Source organism: Malus sylvestris, chromosome 9 (assembly GCF_916048215.2).
Source record: "Malus sylvestris chromosome 9, drMalSylv7.2, whole genome shotgun sequence".
In the NCBI taxonomy this organism is placed as follows: Eukaryota; Viridiplantae; Streptophyta; class Magnoliopsida; order Rosales; family Rosaceae; genus Malus; species Malus sylvestris.
Window position 1 is genome coordinate 6,959,417 of NC_062268.1, and position 13,526 is coordinate 6,972,942.

At 41.7% G+C, this 13,526-nt stretch overlaps 1 protein-coding gene across 1 annotated transcript; it reads right to left on the minus strand.

Annotated features, from left to right (window-relative positions):
* Positions 1 to 1,548: 1,548 nt before the first annotated feature.
* Positions 1,549 to 12,884, minus strand: LOC126583394 (cytochrome b6-f complex iron-sulfur subunit, chloroplastic-like). The gene is made up of 5 exons (XM_050247744.1): positions 12,718 to 12,884; positions 12,313 to 12,554; positions 2,559 to 2,676; positions 2,146 to 2,328; positions 1,549 to 1,882 (listed from the first exon to the last, which is right to left on the minus strand). The coding sequence occupies exons 1-5, from the start codon at positions 12,754 to 12,756 to the stop codon at positions 1,781 to 1,783; spliced, it is 684 nt and encodes a 227-aa protein (XP_050103701.1). The 5' UTR covers positions 12,757 to 12,884; the 3' UTR covers positions 1,549 to 1,780.
* Positions 12,885 to 13,526: the final 642 nt, after the last annotated feature.

The window sequence follows — 13,526 nt, forward strand, 5'->3', positions numbered from 1 at the left end:
TTGGTATTATAGCAGATAAGAGGAATAAAACTTTTAAAAAAAAAGTGAAATCATCTTTTTTTTTTTTTTCCGCAAATCTCTCTGCACCCATCAAACTCCCTCCCTCTCTCTTCCTTCTTCTTCCCCAGCTGCAAAAGCATCCCAAATAATTCTTCCCCGCTTCTCTCCGCGGCACCCCCAAACTCCCTCCCTCTCTCTCCCTTATTCTTCTTCCCCGGCGACGACAACTCTATTTTGTCGCTTCGACTCCGTCTTCCTCTGCGTCAACTGCGACTCTCATCACCCTGCATCTAGCCCCTGCGAGGTCTGCGAGCAAGCTCCAGGACCGAGAGACCAAGGTGAGCAGGGAGGATGGCGAGGTTGCTCTCGAACCTAAAGGCTATGGAGAATCCGGATCTGAACTCAGGTCGTAGAAATGGATCCATATCTGGATCTAGACTACCAGCATGTGGATCCGATGCTTGAAGAAGTTCAGGAGCAGGACATCTGCAGCACGGACGCAGTTGGTTTGGTGTGGCGGTCGTGAAGATGGAGGGGATAGCGCCCCGACTAATTATCCCGAGCTTTTGTGGTGTTTTAATAGTACGATGTCAACCGTATAAAATTTAAGCGGGTGCTTATTTAGTACGATAGTGCACCAAACAAGTGCTCCCGTATTATTTATCCTATCCGATGCTTTATACGGCGTGCCAAACGAGGCCTAAGTGTTAGTCAATCTATTGTTTTGATGGGATACGAATTCTCCGAAACTAATTCCAACGATCCCAACAGTTAAACTTGTTTGTATATGCTTCGATATCACATAAGCAAAAAATCACAAAAAACAAACATTCAGAGATCAAGTAACGGGACAAAACTTTTCGACGATTATAAACGAAAAATCACTATTTAATGGTTATTTTAACTCCGATTTTGATGATTTTTTACAGCTACAGTCCTTGACCATATATGAATACAAAGAATGAATTCGATCTTCAATTTAAAATATTTACACTAGTGGATGTGGATATCACAAAATCTTATGTTATATACTTAATAAAAGTATGAATCAACTATAATAATTATATATATTAATTTAACAATTTTATACCCCTAAAAACTATAGTAATTATATAATATAATTATATATATTAAATTAAATTAAAAAAAATTGATGACCATTTGGATTGGCTGAGATTTAATCTTTTGAGAAAGACTTACAACCTTAAAAACAAAAACTCTTTCATTTTGCATATCCTTGCACATTTAATATTTGTAATAGATTAGTAGTGTATGTATTATTTTTTTATTAGGCTCTTATTTTCAAGTGTAGTTATAGTACTTAAATGACAGATGTTTTAATGTTTTGAAGTAATATTTATGTGGCAATATGTGGTATGTGCAAATTTAAAAAAAAAATATTTTTCTTAACGGGTCATAACAGGTGTGACACGACACGACCCGTTAAGATAACAGGTGTTACACGAAAACGACACGAACACGACAGACACGACCCGTTTGCTAGGCCTAATCCCATCCCAATGGAACAGCGCAGAGGAACCCTTCAACTACAAGACAGTACAATCCAATAGACTTGGCAAAAGCCAGTATTATACATAAAGAGAAGATCAGAAGATGGCAAATAATTAGGTCCTCCTTGTACACACACAAACACATATATGTACATATATGCTTCAAATTCAACCAACATGAACCTTATGATACAAGTTGTTTATGAACGAAGCAACGATATAGCGAAACATTTCAAATTACATATTTTCATAGGATTTGCTTTATGAATTTAAGCCCACCATGGATCTTCGCCGGTTCTGAAATCGGTTTCAACCCATGGAACAAACACGACCTTCCCATCATCAATATCACAATGAGCCAACGCCAGAGACTGTTCCAACGGAAAGAAGGTAAAGAAACAAACTTTTATCATATGCAGCATGCGGCATATATATATATATATATGCAAATTGCAGTATGAAAACTGTTGTGGACATGGCAATTTTGTATGATCGGTTAGCCTTCATCATAAAACCAATCAGTTTAACACCTTAGTTACAACCTTATGCTACCAAACTTGGCACATACTTGGTTAATATATCATCAAGAAGAATTTGAACTAGCAAGAGTCGATAAAAGTGTAAATAAACTCACCAAAGGCGCAGGTCCTCTGACAACCCTTCCTTGGTCATTGTACTGGGATCCATGGCAGGGGCATATGAACTTGTTCTCCGCCCTGTTAAATGGCACGACACAGCCAAGGTGAGTGCAGACGGCATTGATTGCATATGTGGCAAGAGTTTTATCTTTCTCCACAACAAGGTATGTAGGATCACCCTGACAAGCACAGCAAACAATCAAAATTAATTTACCTTCCAAAGATATACATCCCAAATTTCTCAATCTGATTTTGGGAATGGTTGATCACAAAATAAAAGTATCATTAATTCATGGTCCCATAATTCTGCTACTTGAATTGGAAGTCAGACTTGAACTTTTCATACAAATTACAATAAGGATATGATAGTCTTAAGATATTGAGCTTCATCTGTAACATGTATCAGTACCTTCAATCCTTGTGTGAGAGTCCTGTCACCAGGGCCATGAGTCTTAAGCCATTCAGCTGCAAGCACGTCGTTTCCAAGAGCATCCTTGGCAACTTGACCACCAGAGCCGGCACCGGAGCTATAATGTTTTTCCAATCAATCAAAATAACCATGTCAAAGAATTATGGATAAATAGATGCCAAAATATCATTGTGAGTATGATGGCAGTTGGGATACAACATGACTGTTCACTCACATCCCGACAAACACTCAATATTAGAGATCAAGAGTTCTTGTTGAACCCTTTAGTGGTGAAGAAAAAATTCAGCGTGAGGAGAAAGGGGGTACTCTCGAGTAATGCTATTTAGAGAGTGTCTTAGAAAATGACGTTAGTTTTGTGTATCTAAATAGTAAATAAATAGCATTATTGTTTTCTATTTGGTACAAACTTCTTAATGGATGTAAAACACTTCAACAAAAATTAGACTTCTAGCAGTTAAGCAGAGCTCATTCGATATCAGAGGACCAATGAGATTAACAGCTTATGAATTTTCTTTTTAATTTATTATTATTAAGGAGAAGGGGAAGAGTTTGAAAGTATTACAATAATTATGGGATGAGTATCGAATCCACAACAACAACAACAACAAAGCCTTTTCCCACTAAGTGGGGTCGGCTATATGAATCCTAGAACGCCATTGCGCTCGGTTTTGTGTCATGTCCTCTGTTAGATCCAAGTACTCTAAGTCTTTTCTTAGAGTCTCTTCCAAAGTTTTCCTAGGTCTTCCTCTACCCCTTCGGCCCTGAACCTCTGTCCCGTAGTCACATCTTCGAACCGGAGCGTCAGTCGGCCTTCTTTGCACATGTCCAAATCACCGGAGCCGATTTTCTCTCATCTTTCCTACAATTTCGGCTACTCCTACTTTACCTCGGATATCCTCATTCTCAATCTTATCCTTTCTCGTGTGCCCACACATCCCACGAAGCATCCTCATCTCCGCTACACCCATTTTGTGTACGTGTTGATGCTTCACCGCCCAACATTCTGTGCCATACAACATCGCTGGCCTTATTGCCGTCTTATAAAATTTTCCCTTGAGCTTCAGTGGCCTACGACGGTCACACAACACGCCGGATGCACTCTTACACTTCATCCATCCAGCTCGTATTCTATGGTTGAGATCTCCATCTAATTCTCCGTTCTCTTGCAAGATAGATCCTAGGTAGCGAAAACGGTCGCTTTTTGTGATCTTCGCTAGATTGCTCCGGTCATTAGTGTGGATAAGTATATAAATGGATAGAGATAGGAAAGCAAACACAAGATGTACGTGGTTCACCCAGATTGGCTACGTCCACGGAATAGAAGAGTTCTCATTAATTGTGAAGGGTTTACACAAGTACATAGGTTCAAGCTCTCCTTTAGTGAGTACAAGTGAATGATTTAGTACAAATGACATTAGGAAATATTGTGGGAGAATGATCTCGTAATCACGAAACTTCTAAATATCGGAGTGTGGTGTCGTCTTGACTTGCCTTATCTGTCTCATAGGTAGATGTGGCATCTTCTCTGGAAGTACTTTTCCTCCATCCAGGGGTGGTATCTTTAACTGGTGGAGATGCACAAGGTAATGTATCAATTTCACTTGAAGCTTACTTGTAGTTTCAGGCTTGGTCAAGCGCGATACAAACCATGTAGTAGGAGTCCCCCAAGTCGCCGAGCTAGGGGGTCTGCTGAAAGAGGTGACAGACAAGGTAAGCAATCAGAGCTCCGACTGATTGTTCACCTTCTCCCCATCTTGCAACAACATGAAGGATAAAGAGAAGAAAAATGAGAAGAGATGATATGAGATACTTTTGCTTTTGAAGAAGTAACTTTCCACAGGCTTATTCTTGAACTGAGCTGGAGGGTTTTCTGGTTTCCTCCAGAGTATAAGGCCGACTGAAGAATTTGAGGGTCAAAACAAGTCCATCAAATCTAGAGTACGTTCCACCCTGCTGATATGGGATACTTTTGCTTTTGACAGAGTAATGGATGTATCGGCACGTGTGCTGTTACGCTTGTCTCCACATGCTTCCTTGTATCCTTCGCACTTGCCCTATCTGTTCCTCAAGCAGATGCGGAATCTTCCCTGGAAACATAAGATGTTGAAGATGAGTACTCGAGAGCAATGCCAGGTAAGTAATCAGGTAAAGGGTTCCAGGCAGTCAGTTCCTGGCTGGAAGCTTGATTCCAAGTGCTGACTGATTGCTCTCTTTCTCCTTGTCTTGCAGGTAAAAACAAGGCCAAAGGAAAAGACAGGGAAAAAGCATGATATGGGATACTCTTGCTTTTAACCCTGATGATATGAGATATTCTTGCTCTAGTATAGCTTGTTTGCAGAGGTATTATCGGGGGGAAAGAAAGCTGAATATTTCGAAAGGCTTCGTTGGGAGTGCCCTCTCAGATATGATGAAGGGTTGAGCATTTTTGCAGGTCTGCCTGTCCGTTGGGGATGGAGGTCGACATATATAGGAGTCTCCCTAACAACAAGTAGTAATGCTATTCCTTTACCCTGCTTGGTCATAGCACGGTAGTGGGAGCTGTCAGTTTCACATGTTTTAACTCTGTCAGAGCACTTTGAAAAAGTGGTCTGTGGTATCTGGCTCTCGAGATTCGGAGAACGATGCCTCTTCGATTTTTGAGAAAGCAATCATGCTGGGGGTCTGGCTCTCGAGATTCGGAGAGCAGTGTCTCTTCGATTTTTGAGGAAGTAATCATGTTGGGAGTCTGGCTCTCGAGATTCGGAGGGCGGTGCCTCTTCGATTTTGGAGCAAGCAATCTTGTTGGGAGTGTTGTCTCGAATGTGAGTAAAGGTTGGACATGTTTGCTAGTCTACCTTGCCACGAAGCACAAAGGTTGACACACAGGGACTTTCCAATTATCCAGCAATGGTACTGTTCCTTTACCCTCTCTTCGATTTTGAGAAAGTAGTCATGTTGGGAGTCTGGCTCTCGAGATTCGGAGGACGGTGCCTCTTCGATTTTGGAGCAAGCAATCTTGTTGGGAGTGTTTTCTCGAATGTGAGTAAAGGTTGGGCATGTCTGCTAGTCTACCTTGCCACGAAGCACAAAGGTTGACACACAGGGACTTTCCAATTATCCAGTAGTGGTACTGTTCCTTTACCCTTGTGGGTAATAATATGGTAGCTAGACCTTCAAAATTTATGTGTCTAAACTTTGTTAGTGCTGTTTCTTTGCTATTCTTTTACCTTTCTTGGTCAGAGCGATGTAGTGGGAGCTGCAAGCTTCACGTACTCAACTTTGGCAGAGAACTTTGGCAAAGTTATCTGTGGTACCCATGAGCTATTGTTGCGTGTGGGAAGTGGGTAATTGAACAGTAAGATTCATGTGCTTTCTACTTCACCAGAAGTCTTCGACAGAATGCCCATAATTTCTGCAAAGCTGAGTGTGCGTGTGACAGGTGCTGACAAGGCTAGAAAAGTAGGTGCCTCTTCGATTTCTGAGATCGGCCCTCGTGGTCTCTGAGCAGCCCAGCTTTTGAGAAAGCGAGCGCCTCTTCGATTGATTCGGAGAACGATGCCTCATCGATTTTTGAGAAAGCAATCATGCTGGGGGTCTGGCTCTCGAAGATTCGGGGAGCAGTGTCTCTTCGATTTTTGAGAAAGTAATCATGTTGGGAGTCTAGCTCTCGAGATTCGGAGGGCGGTGCCTCTTCGATTTTGGAGCAAGCAATCTTGTTGGGAGTGTTTTCTCGAATGTGAGTAAAGGTTGGGCATGTTTGCTAGTCTACCTTGCCACGAAGCACAGAGGTTGACACACAGGGACTTTCCAATTATCCAGCAATGGTACTGTTCCTTTACCCTCTCTTCGATTTTTAATAAAGTAGTCATGTTGGGAGTCTGGCTCTCGAGATTCGGAGGACGGTGCCTCTTCGATTTTGGAGCAAGCAATCTTATTGGGAATGTTTTCTCGAATGTGAGTAAGGTTGGGCATGTTTGCTAGTCTACCTTGCCACGAAGCACAGAGGTTGACACACAGGGACTTTCCAATTATCCAGCAGTGGTACTGTTCCTTTACCCTTGTGGGTAATAATATGGTAGCTAGACCTTCAAAATTTATGGGTATAAACTTTGTTAGTGCTGTTTCTTTGCTATTCTTTTACCCTTCTTGGTCAGAGCGATGTAGTGGGAGCTGCAAGCTTCACGTGCTCAACTTTGGCAGAGAACTTTGGCAAAGTTATCTGTGGTACCCATGAGCTATTGTTGCGTGTGGGAAGTGGGTGATTGAACAGTAAGATTCATGTGTTTTCTACTTCCCCAGAAGTCTTCGACAGAATGCCCATAATTTCCGCAAAGCTGAGTGTGCGTGTGACAGGTGCTGACAAGGCTGGAAAAGTAGGTGCCTCTTCGATTTCTGAGATCGGCCCTCGTGGTCTCTGGGGAGCCCAGCTTTTGAGAAAGCGAGCGCCTCTTCGATTTCTGAGATCGGCCTTCGTGGTCTTTGAGCAGCCCAACTTTTGAGAAAGCAAACGCCTCTTCGATTTCTGAGATCAACCCTCGTGATCTCTAAGCAGCCCAGCTTTTGAGAAAGCAAACGCCTCTTCGATTTCTGAGCAGGCGCCTCTTCGATTTCTGAAGCTCCGTCGAGTGCAGATTTTTATAGGGGCTGGCATTAAGTTCCAAAGCACACTTGAATCTCCACCAGTAGAAGCTTCATTCTTGCACTTCTAAGATCTTGATTTGTCCGACCTCTTCTCTCTTCAACACCTTTGAAAATGTCTGGCCCCTTCGACCGTCGTTTTGACTTGAACCTTGTTGAAGAGGCAGCCCCGCCTTCTCCAGACAACATATGGCGCCCATCCTTCGTCTCCCCTACTGGTCCTCTTACCGTTGGGGATTCCGTGATGAAGAATGATATGACCGCTGCGGTGGTGGCCAGGAACCTTCTCACTCCCAAAGATAACAGACTACTTTCCAAACGGTCTGATGAGTTAGCTGTTAAGGATTCGCTGGCTCTCAGTGTTCAGTGTGCAGGTTCTGTGTCTAATATGGCCCAACGCCTATTTGCTCGAACCCGCCAAGTTGAATCATTGGCGACTGAAGTGATGAGTCTCAAACAGGAGATTAGAGGGCTCAAGCATGAGAATAAACAGTTGCACCGGCTCGCACATGACTATGCTACAAACATGAAGAGGAAGCTTGACCAGATGAAGGAAACTGATGGTCAGGTTTTACTTGATCATCAGAGATTTGTGGGTTTGTTCCAAAGGCATTTATTGCCTTCGTCTTCTGGGGCTGTACCGCGTAATGAAGCTCCAAATGATCAACCTCTGATGCCTCCTCCTTCTAGGGTTCTGTCCAGTACTGAGGCTCCAAATGATCCCCCTTCGGTGCCTTCTCTTTCTGGGGCTCTACCGACTGCTGAGACTTCTCCTAAGCAACCTTTGTGAAGGCTCCCTCTTGTTTGTTTATTTTGACTCATGTATATGTACATATTTGTAGCTTATCGGGGATATCAATAAATAAGCTTTCCTTCATTTCAACGTATTGTGTTAAATACACCAAAGCCTTCTTCGCTAAGTTCTTTGAATTTTCTTTTGTTGAAGCTTGTATGTTGAAGCTTTCTGAGTGGAGCATGTAGATTGGGGTAGTGTTCCCTTAATTTCCCGAGTGAGGAAAACTTCTCGGTTGGAGACTTGGAGAATCCAAGTCACTGAGTGGGATCGGCTATATGAATCTTAGAACGCCATTGTGCTCGATCCTGTGTCATGTCTTTCGTTAGATCCAAGTACTCTAAGTCTTTTCTTAGAGTCTCTTCCAAAGTTTTCCTAGGTCTTCCTCTACCCCTTCGGCCCTGAACCTCTGTACCATAGTCGCATCTTCTAATCGGAGCGTCAGTAGGCCTTCTTTGCACATGTCCAAACCACCGTAACCGATTTTCTCTCATCTTTCCTTCAATTTCGGCTACTCCTACTTTACCCCGGATATCCTCATTCCTAATCTTATCCTTTCTCGTGTGCCCACACATCCAACGAAGCATCCTCATCTCCGCTACACCCATTTTGTGTACGTGTTGATGTTTCACCGCCCAACATTCTGTGCCATACAGCATCGCCGGCTTTATTGCTGTTCTATAAAATTTTCCCTTGAGCTTCAGTGGCATACGGCGGTCACACAACACGCCGGATGCACTCTTCCACTTCATCCATCCAGCTTGTATTCTATGGTTGAGATCTCCATCTAATTCTCCGTTCTTTTGCAAGATAGATCATAGGTAACGAAAACGGTCGCTCTTTGGTATTTCTTGATCTCCGATCCTCACCCCTAACTCGTTTTGGCCTCCATTTGCACTGAACTTGCACTCCATATATTCTGTCTTTGATCGGCTTAGGCGAAGACCTTTAGATTCCAACACTTCTCTCCAAAGGTTAAGCTTTGCATTTACCCCTTCCTGAGTTTCATCTATCAACACTATATCGTCTGCGAAAAGCATACACCAAGGAATATCATCTTGAATATGTCTTGTTAACTCATCCATTACCAACGCAAAAAGGTAAGGACTTAAGGATGAGCCTTGATGTAATCCTACAGTTATGGGAAAGCTTTCGGTTTGTCCTTCATGAGTTCTTACGGCAGTCTTTGCTCCTTCATACATATCCTTTATAGCTTGGATATATGCTACTCGTACTCCTTTCTTCTCTAAAATCCTCCAAAGAATGTCTCTTGGGACCCTATCATACGCTTTTTCCAAATCTATAAAGACCATGTGTAAATCCTTTTTCCCATCTCTATATCTTTCCATCAATCTTCGTAAGAGATAAATTGCCTCCATGGTTGAGCGCCCTGGCATGAACCCGAATTGGTTGTCCGAAACCCGTGTCTCTTGCCTCAATCTATGCTCAATGACTCTCTCCCAGAGCTTCATTGTATGACTCATTAGCTTAATACCCCTATAGTTCATGCAATTTTGTACGTCGCCCTTATTCTTGTAGATAGGCACCAAAGTGCTCGTTCGCCACTCATTTGGCATCTTCTTCGTTTTCAAAATCCTATTGAAAAGGTCAGTGAGCCATGTTATACCTGTCTCTCCCAAAAGTTTCCACACTTCGATTGGTATATCGTCTGGGCCTATTGCTTTTTTATGCTTCATCTTCTTCAAAGCTACAACCACTTCTTCCTTCCGGATTCGACGATAAAAAGAGTAGTTTCTACACTCTTCTGAGTTACTCAACTCCCCTAAAGAAGCACTCATTTCATGTCCTTCATTGAAAAGATTATGAAAATAACCTCTCCATCTGTCTTTAACCGCGTTCTCTGTAGCAAGAACCTTTCCATCCTCATCCTTGATGCACCTCACTTGGTTTAGGTCCCTTGTCTTCTTTTCCCTTGCTCTAGATAGTTTATAGATATCCAACTCTCCTTCTTTGGTATCTAGTCGTTTATACATATCGTCGTAAGCCGCTAACTTAGCTTCTCTGACAGCTTTCTTCGCCTCTTGCTTCGCTTTTCTATACCTTTCACCATTTTCATCGGTCCTCTCCTTGTATAAGGCTTTACAACATTCCTTCTTAGCCTTCACCTTCGTTTGTACCTCCTCATTCCACCACCAAGATTCCTTTTGGTGTGGGGCAAAGCCCTTGGACTCTCCTAATACCTCTTTTGCTACTTTTCGGATACAACTAGCCATGGAATCCCACATTTGGCTAGCTTCCCCCTCTCTATCCCACACACATTGGGTGATTACCTTCTCTTTGAAAATGGCTTGTTTTTCTTCTTTTAGATTCCACCATCTAGTCCTTGGGCACTTCCAAGTCTTGTTCTTTTGTCTTACTCTTTTGATATGTACATCCATCACCAACAAGCGATGTTGATTAGCCACGCTCTCTCCTGGTATAACTTTGCAATCCTTACAAGTTATACGATCCCCTTTCCTCATTAGAAGAAAATCTATTTGTGTTTTTGACGACCCACTCTTGTAGGTGATCACATGTTCTTCTCTCTTCTTAAAGAAGGTGTTGGCTAAGAAGAGATCATATGCCATTGCAAAATCCAAGATAGCTTCCCCATCCTCGTTTCTCTCCCCAAAACCATGGCCACCATGAAAACCTCCATAGTTGCCTGTCTCCCTGCCCACGTGTCCATTTAAATCTCCTCCTATAAATAACTTCTCCGTCTGAGCAATTCCTTGCACCAAGTCTCCAAGATCTTCCCAAAATTTCTCCTTCAAACTCGTATCCAACCCTACTTGAGGTGCGTACGCACTAATCACATTGATAAGTTCTTGTCCTATTACAATCTTGATTGCCATGATTCTATCTCCTACCCTCTTGACATCTACAACATCTTGTACCAAGGTCTTGTCCACGATGATGCCAACACCGTTTCTCGTTCTATTTGTGCCCGAATACCAAAGTTTAAACCCTGAGTTTTCTAGATCCTTTGCCTTACTACCAACCCACTTAGTTTCTTGTAGGCACATAATATTTATCCTTCTCCTCACCATAACTTCCACTACTTCCATAGATTTTCCCGTTAAGGTTTCTATATTCCACGTTCCTAAACGCATTTTGCTCTCTTGAACTCTACCCTTCTGTCCTAGCTTCTTCACCCTCCCTCGTCTAATAGGATCAAAGTACTTCTTTTGTGTGTCCCGGGTAAAGTTGATAGGAGCATATGCTCCCAAACAACTTTGAGTGGAGTCGTTCGAAAAGAAGTTTTTATGGCCCCCTTGCTCATTTAACACTGCATCCGGGTGCCGATGGAGATACAGCGACCCTTGCTCACTTATCACTGTGCTCGGGCCACACAGCGCGCCACTTACGGGTGACGCCCTAGCTTTAGCGCGATTTTGTTCTGGATTCATTTTCATAAGGATTCGACGTGATCATGGAGTGCCGGCTGTCGACTACCTGACGCCCTCCCCCTCCTCCTTTATCCGGGCTTGGGACCGGCCATGTAAGACATAGGCGGAGTTGGGATGAGTATCGAATCCGATACGCATAAAACCCAACACCTTATCCACCGAGATATTGGACTACATGCTAGCTTATGAAAAATAAATCAAGACAAAAATCAATAAAACTTTTCAAGTGAATAATTTATCCTAAGCTGAGTTCAACACTTCACTATGATATACAAGATAGTAAGTAATCTAATTACAATATTAAGCACTAAATATCACCACCAATCAGCACACATTACATATGTGTACAAGATGAAAAAGGTTAAAAAAAAGGAGAGTGATTTTTGCACACCTTTTTTGTCTCCCCAAGTACACATGTTTATTTTCAGTATTTGAATTGTATAAACTAAAACAGAATTAAGTGACAAAATAATTCGAAGTGTGCAGAAAGAGAAAATGAGCTTGCGGAGGTCATTTCCTAATAACCTGTAAATATGGAAAGGGGTAGACAAAAATCAATAAAACTTTTCAAGTGAATAATTTATCCTAAGCTGAGTTCAACACTTCACTATGATATACAAGATAGTAAGTAATCTAATTACAATATTAAGCACTAAATATCACCACCAATCAGCACACATTACATATGTGTACAAGATGAAAAAGGTTAAAAAAAGGAGAGTGATTTTTGCACACCTTTTTTGTCTCCCCAAGTACACATGTTTATTTTCAGTATTTGAATTGTATAAACTAAAACAGAATTAAGTGACAAAATAATTCGAAGTGTGCAGAAAGAGAAAATGAGCTTGCGGAGGTCATTTCCTAATAACCTGTAAATATGGAAAGGGGTAATGTGGGAAGGAAGAAAACTCACCCAGGTGGAGCAAAGAAAGTGGCATAGGGAACCAACATGAAGCCACTGGGGAGTGAGATAGCACCCAGAAGAAGCAGATTCATAAGCTTCCTCTTCTCCATGTCTGGCACTCTATCAGCAGCAATACTGCCTGCCTGGCAAGTGACTCTCATTCCCTTTCCCTTTCCCATCATCTGTGTCCTCTTGCTCTTCACAGCAAAGCCCTTTTCTGATGAGAACATTGCACTCTTGCTGGAACACAGCTGAAAAAACAATCAAACACATAACAAAAGATTATTTCTCATTAACTCTAGCTTTAACCCTCCAACCCCACATCAGGCAGTTCACGTACAAGAGATTAATTAGTAGTAGTACTAATCAATACTTAATTAAGCAATAAGAGAGTTGGGTTTTGGTTTTAATTACCTGGGAAGTGGTAGCAGGACATAGAGTAGAGGAAGCCATTGTAAGGGGATTGCTTGGAGATCAACTGTTAGCTGCTTCATTTTTTGTGGGAAATATGGTTTTGTAACGACCACAGCCCACTAGTGGATAAGGCGCATGGTAGAAGGGCGCCACATTACCACATGTTCATGATCAAGATTTTTCTAGCTACCTTGAAGGAAAAAATATATACAAATAATATTTATGGGCTGACTAACCCAAGATTATTCATTTGCATTTTACAAAAAGAACAACATTGATGGGCTGACTAACCCAAGATTGGGAGGGTATAGAAATATAACAAAGCTTCTGAATTGTACTGTTGGGCCATTGTGATCTTCCACTAACAAGCTGTGGGTTCGCTATTGGGCTTTGCCTAAACTTTCTATATGAGAATTGGGATTTTCATCTTATTAGCAATGAGTCGTGTTTAGGGTTTATCCCTTTATATAGGTGCATGGATTGTCTCACCAGCGTGTTGATCAACATGTAAAATGATACAAAAGTAAAATTATACTACTAATACAATAAGTGAAATGATAAAAACACACCACTTTTAGCCTTTCACACATCCTTGTTTAATCATGATTGTTGTTTTCGTTTGATTTATTCAATTTGATGACCAAAAATTAAAAGGATTGTTTTAGAACTTTGAAGCTAAAAAGAGTAAGTGAAAAGCACCTCCCATACAATAACTCATATTATTTAGGAGAAAGTTGAGGAAAGTTATAATACCAATATATACCATAACTTTTATAATATTATATTGAACATTGATGTACTTAATCATA

Coding starts and splice junctions, on each gene's coding strand:
- LOC126583394 (XM_050247744.1), bottom strand. CDS start 12,756: ATGGCTTCCTCTACTCTATGTCCTGCTACCACTTCCCAG. Junction 2,677..12,312: donor ACTTTCTTTGCTCCACCTGG/GTGAGTTTTCTT, acceptor AAAACATTATAG/CTCCGGTGCCGGCTCTGGTG. Junction 2,329..2,558: donor CTCTCACACAAGGATTGAAG/GTACTGATACAT, acceptor TGTGCTTGTCAG/GGTGATCCTACATACCTTGT.